At 43.1% G+C, this 12,812-nt stretch overlaps 1 protein-coding gene across 5 annotated transcripts in view; it reads right to left on the reverse strand.

The window, feature by feature from the left end:
• The window catches only part of PHKB (phosphorylase kinase regulatory subunit beta), a 106,265-nt gene that overhangs the window by 67,214 nt on the left and 26,239 nt on the right, over positions 1–12,812 (reverse strand). For all 5 annotated transcript variants that reach the window (XM_087971492.1, XM_087971488.1, XM_087971489.1 and 2 more), the window contains 3 exons: positions 10,470–10,577; positions 6,826–6,906; positions 4,105–4,220 (listed from right to left, as the gene is read on the reverse strand). In XM_087971492.1, coding sequence (XP_087827618.1) covers positions 4,105–4,220; positions 6,826–6,906; positions 10,470–10,577 — 305 coding nt within the window. The remainder of the gene's footprint in view (positions 1–4,104; positions 4,221–6,825; positions 6,907–10,469; positions 10,578–12,812) is intronic.

Genomic DNA, 12,812 nt, shown 5'->3' on the forward strand with positions numbered 1-12,812 from the left:
GGAGACCCCTCCCCCCCCCCCCCCCCCCCCCCCCCCCCCCCCCCCCCCCCCCCCCCCCCCCCCCCCCCCCCCCCCCCCCCCCCCCCGCGCCCCCCCCCCCCCCCCCCCCCCCCCCCCCCCCCCCCCCCCTCCCCCCCCCCCCCCCCCCCCCCCCCCCCCCCCCCCCCCCCCCTTCCCCCCCCCCCCCCCCCCCCCCCCCCCCCCCCCCCCCCCCCCCCCCCCCCCCCTCCCCCCCCCCCCCCCCCCCCGCCCCCCCCCCCCCCCCCCCCCCCCCCCCCCCCCCCCCCCCCCCCCCCCCCCCCCCCCCCCCCCCCCTCCCCCCCCCCCCCCCCCCCCCCGCCCCCCCCCCCCCCCCCCCCCCCCCCCCCCCTTTTTTCTCAGCCATCCAGGTCATGGCTGTACCAAAGGAGCTTTTTCAAGAGGCAACTGGACTTGGTTTTTCTTTCAAGACATTTTGGCGAGAAGCTGAAGAAGCATCTTGGATGAGAAACAAAGCAGATTCAAAGAAAAACCAGAAAGTCCAGTTGCCTCTTGAGAAAAGCCCCTTTGGGACTTCAATAATCTAATTAACAGATATGTGCCAATGTGAAACAAAGGAGTGGCTTTTCCAAAAATGAGATCAGCTTACTGATTTCATTCCTTAGCTTTAGAGATCAGTAAAGGCACCAATGAAGTTTTTTTTAAAAAAAAATGGAAAGAGCAATGGTCAACTTCTTCTGCTCACACTGGGGATAAAGATTAAAGCAAGTGGATTAAGGATGCGTTGCTTGGTTCGATGATGCCCATTGATACTGCAAGCTAGAAGTCAGCATCTCTGAAAAATACTGAACAGCTTTTCCCAAGCTTTGTGATTAAGCAGCTGTTAAATGTTGGGCTTCTGACTGAATGATTGCTTAAGAATGAGAGATAAGAAATAAGGCACTCTGCTCCTAAATTGCTGTTCACTGTCTTATGGGCAATCTTTAGTTGCAAGCCCCAAGGTTTAATTTAAGATAGATCCAAGTTCAAGGATTCGGTCTAAGGAGCCTAAGTTTACAAGGACTGTACAATTGAATGTATGAACAAATCTCTTTCAAATGCCAACTCATGCTCTAAAATAAGACATTCTTCATGCATGTGTGTGCATTTACACACACATATGGATCACAAAGTGACTGTGGAGCTCTTCATTCAAACAGGATATGGTTTGCAGGCCAAGCTAAGAGAGTCTCTTGTATGTCTGGGTCAGCCTTCGAGTCAGTGTTGACTGCTGCTGGCTGTTTGTACAAGACCTTGCAACTTTCTTCAGAAGTGGTTTGCCATGGCTTCCTTCCTAGGGCTGAGATAGAGTGACTGGCCCAAGACCACCCAGCTGGTTTTATGCGTAAAATAGGACTAAAACTCATGATCTCCCATCTTATGGAGATTCTCAGTCATCCATCGCTTCTCATCCAAGAAGCTTCTTCATTTCTTTCTTCAGAACTGAAGAAGCTTCTTGGATGAGAAGCGAAACATTTTCAAAGAAAAAAAATAAGAAAGTCCAATTGCCTTTTTAAAAGCATCTTTGGGTCACGGTTTCCCCATTTTCAACCTGATGCTATAACCACTACATGACACTGGCTGTCTAAGCTAATTAAGTAATGGAAATAAATGAAAATAGATGGGATCAAGAGGTTTTGAAACAGCCTTCCACAACAAAACAAGCAGTTCCAATTCTAATCAGGATCAAATCATTCGGAAATACATAATCTTCCTTTGCTTTCATATTTAAATTCTTCCCCCTTCAGGAAATGATGTTTCTATGAGAAGAATCAAGAACAATACTAAACTACATTGTCTAAATTTAACGTAGACTACATTAAAACTGGCAGCCAAATGAACAAGCCAAAAAAAAAATCTTAATAAAGACAGACAACATATCAGTGGGATGAGTCACTGAACAAAGTCACAGAACAAAGATGAACGAGCAGAAGACTCTGATGCCAAAGACTTTCTAAAGCTTGGAGTAGAAAGACGTTGCTTTTCAGAAACAAAACACAGATGGAACATGTCAAAAATGTTTTTTTTTCCAGAATAATTCAACAGATTCTTGGAAATAAGCTCGAGCAAAATGAATATGTCAGCGTTCCAGAGAACTTCCACTCCAGCAAATAACTCCAAGATAGACATCTTCTCAAAAGTTCTTTTTATTTCGAATAGTAAACTGGCACAACTGGGGAATCCCGAATCTAAAAGTTCCGGGCTTCCTTGCAATAAGTAAAAAATGCAAATCCACCCCCTGCATCCATCATCGCATCACATGCCCCAATCACCATCCTTCCCAACTTGAGACTTCCCCTCACTTATGCACAAAACAACATGACCTTGAATTAGAAAAAGAATGTTATTATGTCTAACAACGTACACCCCAAGAGATTTCCCCCTCCCATTTTCCCAGGCTCAAAATGTGGCAATGTGGAAGCGTCTGGTTTCCAAAGCTGACAGAATATTTCCAACACAGGGTGGGAGAATCATGAACTTCTAGACATCACTGAGCTAACTTTCCATAATTGCCAAAATTTAAAATTGATCATTGCGGGGGGGAAAGTCAACAACAACAAAAATTACGTTGCTACAGATAGTCCTTGACTTACAGCCATTTGTTTAGTGATCGTTTGAAGTTACAATGGCCCTGAAAAAAAAATGATTTAGGACCGTTGCTAACCCTTCCAGCCATTGCAACATCTCCATGGTCAATTGGCCCATTGGGTAGGACAAGGGTCTTCCAACTTGGCAACTTTAAGACTTGAGGACTTTCAACTCCCAGAATTCCTGAGCTAACATGACTGGAGGAGGAATTCTGGGAATTGAAGTCCACAAGTCTTAAAGCTGCCAAGTTGGAAGACTCCTGGGTTAGGAAGTTCAACAGAGCATTTTAACAGCCTTCCTAATGATTTGCAATAAGCCGCAGGCTTATTTCTGCTTCATCCCCAATGTTTGGAACATCTTCCCCTACTGTCTTTTCATCTGTTACATTTAGAAATAGATATTTTGATATACATTTAAAAATACAGGTAGCCCTTGATTTACAACTATTCATTTAGTGACCGTTAGAAGTTACCAAGGCACTGAAGAAAGTGACTTAGGACCGTTTCTCACACTTACACCATTGCAGTGACCCCATGGTCACGTGATCAAAATTTGGACGCCTGACAACTCACTCATATTTATGACAGTTGTAGAGTCCCATGTGTCAACTAAAAAGATACTCCTTTGGTCTTTTGGGCTGCCAGAAAAAGGGAGTGGGGGAAAACAGTGCATTCCTTAAGTGCCTAGATAATCCCCCTGGCAGCCCAAAGTTGTCAGAACGCAAGAATATTACTGGACAGCATGATTGATGACTCTTGGCTATGGATGTGTTCCATTGGAGAATACACATCCAGGGGGTGGGGGGGCAAGACCAGGGTCAAGGGGGAAATGTATGATGTAATTTAGTATCGGCTGCATCCAGCTAACACCAACATGGGCCCTTCTAATAAATCAACTTTCTTTTCTCTGACATGTGGCTGGAGACTTATGATTTGAATGGGGGCGGATTTGTTGGAATCCTGACACCATGGCCATGCGATTTACATTCAGATGCTTGACAACTGGTACATATTTATGACCGTTGCAATGTCCCAGGGTCATGTGATCCCCCTTTGCGACCTCCTGACAAGCAAAGTCAGTGGGGAAGCCAGATTCAGTTAACAACCATGTGAGTAATTTAAGAACTGCAGGGATTCACTTGACAAACGTGGTGAGAAAAGTCGTAAAATGGGGCAAAACTCACTTAACAAACATCTGACTTAGCAACATAAATTTTGGGCTCAATTGTGGTCATAGATGTTGAGGACTACCTGTACACTGAGGGAATATTCCTATTAAAAATAGGCATTACTTTATTTAATGCCACATTTCTGCCTGCCTTTCCCCGCTCCTGCAGCAGTTCAGGGACAGAAGGCTGCATGGATTTTACCCCATGGAGATTGAAGGACCAAACCAATCCCTCCTATAAATTCCACATCAACGTTCACAACGGTTGGAGAATAACAAGAATGGGCTTATTGGAGGGGGAAATAAAAAGGAATGGGGAAAAAAAAATACCTTGAATGCAATTCAGTGCTGCCGTTGTTATATTTGCTTCCTCTCTCCCACATGCCAAAATCTGGAACCCGGTATGCCCTTTCTACGCAAAAAACGAGGTTTTGTATGAAAGAGACCTTCAAAAAAAAAGAAAGGAAGAAAAGGAAATAGAATTGAGAGACAGCAAAGTGGTGAAATCTATTAATAGTTCTGTGTTCTGAAAGACGTGGATAGCTTTTCAGATAATTCTGTTTGCCTTGCCTATAGTTCAGGTGCTAATAATAGTTTGCTAATATTATTACTGGGCATGACATGTAATTGGCAGAAGTGTTCTTCTCTAAAATTATGTTGCAGCAGGGAGCAGGTCAGGAATAATTATTTGACTGAATTTTACTCCAAACTCAGTTTGGAGAATTCTCCCTTCGTCCTTGCCAGGACAATATTGCTTTTGCTTTGAAAAAAAAAAAATCAGGATTATGCATTGGGAGTGCCAAACGCTCTCATTTTTTTCCTGGAACATTACAGTAGGACAGAAATTTTAATAATACAGTACTGATAATTGCAAGGGTAAAGCTTTTCCTTATCTTGGAACTGCCCTGCTTTACATTTTAGTTACATTTTATATACCCCTCTTATAGGCATAAAGTTATTTTACAGAGCTGAACGTTTAGGTACAGAGGAATGCATTTGATATGTTGCTCCGATAATATATATATATTTATTTGTGGGAAATAATCCACTTGCGTTTGTAAGGAGTTAACAAATATCATTGTTCTACACAGAGAAACAAAACCCATTACATTTATTCAACCATTTAGAACTGGCTCAGTGTTTTTATCTACTCCTGGAGGCAGCTCATTTACCTCCAAGGGAAACAAGGAATAATAATGAATAGCTTCAATACACTCAATAGGCATAACGTCTTGCGCAAGGAATTAGTCTAAATGCGAAATCAAGGGAGGGAAAAGGGGGAGGAGCCAGGGCTCAGAGCAAACACCAGTGGGAATATTGTCAGGATGAAACCACTAGGAGTTAGTGACAAATGCAGAGTATGTGACATGTAACTGGGCAAGAGGAATCTTCCTCTTCTTTCTTTCCTCCTTCCCTTTTTCCTTCTCTTTCTTCTCCTCCAGCTCCTTCTTCTCCTTTTCTTTCTCCTCCTCCTCCACCATCTCCTTCTCCTCCTTTTCCATCTTTCTTCTCCACATCCTTCTTCTCCTTCTCCTTTTCTTTCTTTCCTCTTCTTCTTCCTCTTTTCTTCTTCCTCCTCCTCTTCTTCTCCTCCTCATCTTCTTTCTTCCCTCCTTCCCCTTTTCCTTCTTTTTCTTCTCCTCCACCTCCTTTTCCTTCTTTCTTCTCCTCCACCTCCTCCTTCTCCTTTCCTTTCTCTTCCTCCACCATTTCCATTTCCTTTTTTTCTTCTCTTCCACCTCCTTCTTCTCCTTCTCCTTTTCTTTCTCCCCTCCTCTTCTTCTCTTTATTTCAAGCATTTACAACCCCATTTTAAGAGGCAATCAGGTATGGAGGAATGGTTGAAAGTGGGACCTCTGCCAGCCAATTTCTTATCCAAATCTCATTTTAGTATGAATGTCTCAGATGTTCTCAGATGATGCCACCACCCCGAAAATCAGGGAGGGAGACTTCTAGTCCAGGCTAACCTGACACTTTTTATATGCAGCCTTACAAATCCCACTGACTTTTATTGTTAGAAAACCTGCCACATTTGGGGCCATAAGAACTGAAAAGTAAGCATAAATATAATTAAAACCAAAAACTCACTACTGGAGGAAATAAACCAGTGGGAGCCTTCAGGTCAATACTTCTCAATTATAAAAGAGTTTATGCAGATTACTGAGAAGTGCAGACAGCTGGATTTAAGAGACCTAGGAAAATCTTTCTTCTCTTGTCAAGGCCTGTTTACAGCCAGGTTTATTTTAGTATAGAGTTGAAACACATCACTAAAGGCTTTTTTTAAAAGTGCTTTAATGCAGAAAACTTAGGGTAACTTCACTTCAAGTGTGGGAATCCTTCCACCTTGAATTTCTCCAGATCTAAGTTTCATATGCATTTATATGGAAGTCATGTCTCACATTACACATTCGTGATGATTCTACACACATTTTAGAAGCTGTTTTAAGTGGCACTTCTGGAATGAGCAGGGAAATCTCTGCAGGCATTAACAACCCCACTGCGTGCAAGAGAATATAAATGCTGCTATTGATAGAGATTCCTTTTAAAAAGAAACAGAAATGATATTTAGGAAACATTAGAAACAGAAATGATATTTAGGAAACATTTATTATTTGACGAGGGAAGAAAATGGTGTTTGGTATTAAATAAGTGTTATGCTTTATGAACCATCATGGCACACTTACCTAACCCAGGGATCTCCAAATGTGGCAACTTTTAAGACTTGTGGACATCAACTCCCAGAATTCCTCCAGCCACTATGGCTGGCTTGACAATTCTGGGAGTTGAAGTCTACAAGTCTTAAAATTGCTGCATTTCAGACACTGCTGACCTAACCTTGAAATGGTTAACAGAAATAGTAACAGAAATAGTTTCTTGCTATCATTCAGGGCAAGAAAGAAAGGGGGGAAAAAACACTGCTCCAATTGTAATTTAATTCAGCTATTTCAGAAAATACCCAAGGAAAAGGATTTTTTTTTTTCCATTTTGTTTAAAAGCCTGTAAAATTCCTCCAGTCTGCTTTCGTGAGATATGGAATTGGCTCATTCGTACCTCATCTGTGTTGTAGATGATCTGCAGGCCAGATGAAATCATCTCCACCAGGTAGAGGAGGAAGAGGGATACAGCATTTATCTGGATGGAGGGAAAAGGAAAAGATAAAAGAAATAATCCTGTCAAAAGAAGAAAAAAAATTAGCCAGCACATACTGTGATGCCTGCAGTGTGTGTGTCTGGTAAAACCAGAAGGAATGAAAATAACAGGTGTAAAATGGAAAATAAATGCACGTATCTAGAAGAGGTTGATAACCCCTCAATGGGCTCAGGAGCTGGGAGCTTCCTACTATAATTTTTGCATGTCCCTGAGTTGTAATGACATGATTGTTGTGGTCTGCTGGTGGCCTGAGGAGCTGGCAGCAGAGTTGGACAGTGGAGAGAAACATGGGCCAGTCCTGGAGCCTGGGAAGGGCTCAGACGATGGATCTGCGTCTGACACAGAGATGGGGCCAAGGCCATTTGGGAGTTATGTGCTGACTCCGGAGCTTCCAGGGTCTGACAGAAGCGAGGCAGAGGAACAGGGGGAGCCTATTCCCAGTGTGTGCTTGCGCAGAGCTGCCAGAAGGCAAGAACAGTTAAGACAAAAAGAGCAACTCAGAAGTAAGGTTTGGAGATGATTGGCCCCTCCCATAAGACATAAAGGAGGAGCAAAGGGACATGAGCCTTTGAAGGAAGCAACTTTGTTCGTTCTGGTCAGTTTAAACTCTGAAGCTGTGTGTTGACTTTGTGCTCCGTTTGGCCTTATACAGCTAATTGGCAATTTAGTCGTTGGCAGCATTTCAAGGGAGATAAAGTTGGGTGCTTATCAGTCTTATCCTGAAGGACTGTGGCAGACCTCTGTTGGACTCTTCTCAAATTATTTGGGACTCATTATTACGGGTTGTGAATAAATATGATTCACAGCCGTTGAAATTTTTTTTAAAAGGAGGGGGTGGCTTTGGGACTAAGCATGTGATTGTTGCTGTCTTAGGAAGCCTTGGTCAGAACAATGAGTCCATGGGGAAACCAGATTCGCTTAACAACTGCAGTGATCCACTTAACAACTAGGGCAAGAAAGGCTGTAAAATGGGGCAAAACTCACTTAGCCAATGTTTCACCGAAATTTTGGCCTCGACTATGGGTCTACCTATAATCCAATCCAAAGGAAATCTAATCCGTCAGTCCTCAAAGGAAGCGAGAAACACCCCTGGGTGAAAATTATACAAAGAAAAAAGATTAGCAGCCAGAGAAGTCCTCCATCTCTCCTGCAGAGGGAAATCTTCGTTTGCACCATCTTCACCATTCTGATACGTAAGATTTGAATTGCGTTTATGAAAAACAAGCTGTTTTTCTGCTGTTGACATAATTATCTCCTAGATGCCAGCCTCATCTGCTACGGCAGTTTTTCTAAACAAGATTATTATTGCTTGGGAAATAACGTCAAAGGAAACAACAAGACATCAAAAGGCTGCCCACATCACAACACACCGGAATGACAACCGTTCACCTGATAAAGAATCAAAAAGCCTTCCAAATGAAATCCTTCAGTTCTCTTCTCTTTCAAGGAGGCAAGCCATAACAACACCACTATGGTTAAACCACTGCCTGGCCACAGCAATTCCCCATGAAAACATAAGCAATAAAAATAGCGTTGGAAAAAATAAAACTAGGTTCCCCAAACCAAAAGCGGCCATAGCAGTTAATTAATTTGTGATGTGATGCCTAAAATTCATCAAACTGCACAGCTCCAAATCCAAACTATGCCCAGCAGGAAATACCATTGCTGTATTATAATGTACAATATTGTATTTAACAGATTGACAGAATTGGAAGGGAACTGTCATGTCCCTGTCGGAGTCTGAATCCGAGGAGGAAGACGAACAGCTGACAGGGAGTGAGAGTCTGGCTCCGTTGGCTGTGGGGGAAACTGCAGAAGGGCAAAGTCTGGCTGGGCAGAGCAGGGAAGAGGTAGAACAAGGGAGAGGGAGTTCAGTGGAAGACCCGTGCCCACCCCCTCTTCATCCTAGGGCACGCAGGGAGAAACAGAGAAGAGAGCAACGTGGGTTGCATGACTTACAGGGGAGGAAAGGGCCCTGATTCCCTTCATTAGCCACAGCTGAGATAATCAATTAATAAATCAATTTAATTTTCTCTGAGATGCGGCTAGAGACTTTTGATTTGAATGGGGGTGGATTTCTTGGAGCCCTGACACACAGTTCATCTAGTGACAATTCAAAGTTACAACGGCACTGAAAAAAGTGACTTAGGACCAGTTTCCATACTTACGACCATTGTAGCATCCCCATAGTCATGTGATCAAAATCCGGATGCTTGGCAATCAACTCATATTTATGATGGTTGCAGTGTCTCCCTGGGGTCACATGATTCCCCTTTTGCAACCTACTGACCAACAAAGTCAATAGGGAAGCCAGATTCAACAGTTTGACTAATTGAACAACTGCAGGGACTCACTTAAATCACAGTGGCAAGAAAGGTCCTAAAATGGGGGCAAACTCACTTAACAAATGTTTCACTTAGCAACAGGAATTTTGGGGTTCAATTATGGGGTTGTAAGATGAGGACTACCTGCACTGCAATCCCAGGTAAAATTGACATCTGACAATCCAAAATCCGGCACCTGCACTAAGTTCTGACCAAGGCTTATGGAGACACTAACAAACACACATTAGTCCCCAAACTCTTTTTTCTTTATTTCAATGGCTGTGAATTTTAGTCCTTCAGAATAAGTCTGATAAACACACACCTTTATCTTCCTTGAAATGCTGCCAATGACTAAATGTCCAATTAGTTATATAAGGCCAAAATGGAACACAAATTCAACACCGAGCTTCAGGTTTCAAACTGACCAGTACCAGCAAAGTTGCTTCCTGCAAAGATTCCTGTCCCTTTGCTCCTCCTTTATGTCTTCTGGGAGGGGACAATCACCTCCAAGCCTTACTCCCGAGTTGCCCCGTTTGTCTTAACCGTTCTTGCCTTCTGGCAGGTCTGCGCATATGCGCACTGGTACCAGGCTCCCCTTGTTCCTCTGCCTCACTGCTGTCAGATTCTGGAGGCTCCGGAGTCAGGACATAACTCCCAGATGGCCTGGCCCCATCTCTGTATCAGATGCAGGACCTTCATCTGAGCCCTCCCCAGACTCCTGGACTGGCCCATGTTCCTCCCCACCGTCTGACTCTGCTGCCATCTCCGCAGGCTGTCCACGGACCACAACAGAAGGAAAGAAAACTAAGAATTAAATTAAAAATCAATTAACTTTTAATTAAGTGGCTGGCGGTGTTCTGGAAGGGGGAATTGATTCACCAAGCATAACAGAGTATCCAGATCAGCAATTCTTAAAATCAATCTGCAAACATATTTTAAGGTCTGTCTTCACAAATCCAAGCTTGTTGCATTTCAAAGACAGCGACAATTCATTTTGGCCATTACCCTGGTATTGTTTACACTGAATTATAAAGCAACAAATCAAGACTACAAAACAGCATGCTGTTGGTGGGTTAAAAGCAGGAAAATCAATTTGTCAAGCTCCATAATTGAGGACATTTTAAAAGAACGGTAGCCTTTAAATAAACAGCAGGAAGGAAATATTCAAACTCACTCTAGCTCTGTAATAGATTTAAGAAACAAAGGTACATTATTTTGTACCTGTAGATGACCATATTCCTCATGAGAAAAGACCTCATCACCTGTGTGGACGTTGAAAACAGAATGCAGGCATTTGGAGGGCTTAGGATCTTGCTTATATTGTTGAACCTGGAGGGGGGAAAAAGATTACACAAACATTTGGATGAGTCAAACTATGAACATGAAGTGTCACGAGCCACTAAACATCACCAGAGTTGGATTTCTAAGAAAAGCACCATGAGTTTTGCAGCAGGACTTGTTACAATGATACTTCTTCTTGGCAAAATGTCAGGGTTTAAAACTGCTTCCCAGAAGGGTAGATTGGAAAAGCATCATGTTGTGTAATATAAATGCAGCAATGGCAAACACAGTATTGAACCAAAGGCAATTTCTTCTTTCTTGCAAATATTATGTTTTGTTTTGTTTTGTTTTGTTTTGTTTTGTTTTTTTTTTAAAAAAACCATTTCCCTGGAGGGATATCAAGAGGAAGGGAGTCCTGCTGTTACTTTGCACATTTTCATCTTGGCACTTATGAAAGAATGGTGAATACAAAAATGTCTTTTTATCTAGAGAGGACCAAGTCTTTCCCCATACAGAGTCTATAGAGATTCTCCGTCCTCCAGGTCATGGTTGTTCCAAAGGTGCTTTTTTTTCAAGAGGCAACTGGACTTTCTTGCTTTTTCTTTGAAGACGTTTCATTTCTTGTCCAAGAAGCTTGTTCAGTTCTGACTGGAAGGATTTTACTCCTTGCAAAGAGCTGATCATTTGCATTCTTTTAGAGAGCCGTTGAGGCCACTTGGAGCTTTACCTGTGTCCTCAGGGTCACCTGAATAGCACAAAATGGTTCCTGTAGTCTGCAATTTTTCTTTGCACTACTCAGGCAACCCTGAGGACACAGATGGCCTCAACGACCCTCTAAAAGGATGCAAATGACCAGCTGTCTGCCAGGAATATAAATCCTTCCATTCCCCACCATCCAGTCAGAGCTGAAGAAGCTTCTTTGGGACAACCATGGCCTGGATGACTGAGAATCTCCATAGACCTTTAGCCATGCACTTTGGGACGAATCCCCTTTCAGTGGTGTGGGATTATGAACGGATTTCCAGAAAAAATACAGCCTTTTTTGCTTTTAAAAAGTCCTATGCTTAGGGAACAATGCTATACCTTCTCACAAATACTCAAGGATGTTTACAGCAGAAACTCAATGCCAGCCATCAAAAGAAAAGCCGTATCACATAATTAGAGCAATATTAACACAATCAGGCAGCAATGCGAAACCACTTACAAAAGGCAGTACAGCAGTATAGGAAACCATTAAAACGACAAGAACCAGAGTTATAACTATTTTCCTGGGCAATGAACATTTCTCTGTTCACCAATCAGAAATATTGCTTCGTAATGGGATTCCACACGAGTGTCACTCGCCACGAGACCGTCGTGATTCACTGCTGTCCTTTGCACACACTTTGATCTGCAGTGTTCATTCTGGAAACCCCAGAGGGATACAGAAACCATCAAGGGGCTTGTCTGATTGTTGTCGCCAAGGAGATTGTCGGTTATTACTTTTGGTGTTGGACTTTTATCCCTGTAAGTCACTGAGTGTGAGTCAGCAGCCATATCCATTTCCTTAAATAAGCCATAAAAATAAATAAATTAATTCTGTTCTAAAGCTCCCACCTACAACTATGTGTTCCTACCATACTGTCACCCCAGAACCTCACTGCTTGCAGGACCTCCAGTCCACGTTTCCCATCATCTTTCTGGCTATTACTTGGGTCAGCCTGTCACCCTATCTCAATTACCATCAGACCCAAAAGCAATGAAGTGATCTGAGGATTTGTTTTACAATTCAGAACCACAAAGCAGGAAACTAGAGAGTAGCTTTTGTGTACATATTTTTATATCTATCTGTTTCTGCCTGCCTGCCTCTCTACCTACCTACCTACCTACCTACCTACGTCTCTCTGTATCTGACTTTCTGCCTACCTGACTACCTACCTGTCTGCCTCTTTCTGTCTGCCTCTGTACCTACCTCCCTATGTCTGTGTTTCTATCTGGCTCTGCTTCTCCATCTACCTACCTATTCTGTCTGTCTCTCTATCTGCCGCTCTGTCTACGTACCTACTTACCTGTGTCTTTCTGTCTCTATCTGCCTCTCTACCTCTCTACCTACCTGTGTCTGTCTCTTTCTGTCTGCCTCTCTACCTACGTACCTGTGACTGTGTTTCTCTGTCTCTCTCTGCTTCTCCATCTACTTACCTACCTATCTCTGTCTGTCTCTATCTGGGTCTCTACTTACCTACCTGTGTCTATCTGCCTCTTTACCTACCTACCCTTCTTGTGTCTGCTTGTCTATCTGCCTGT

This window comes from Notechis scutatus, chromosome 9 (genome assembly GCF_049901735.1).
Source record: "Notechis scutatus isolate UNSWTSFEM ecotype Mainland chromosome 9, rNotScu1.2, whole genome shotgun sequence".
Classification (NCBI taxonomy): Eukaryota; Metazoa; Chordata; class Lepidosauria; order Squamata; family Elapidae; genus Notechis; species Notechis scutatus.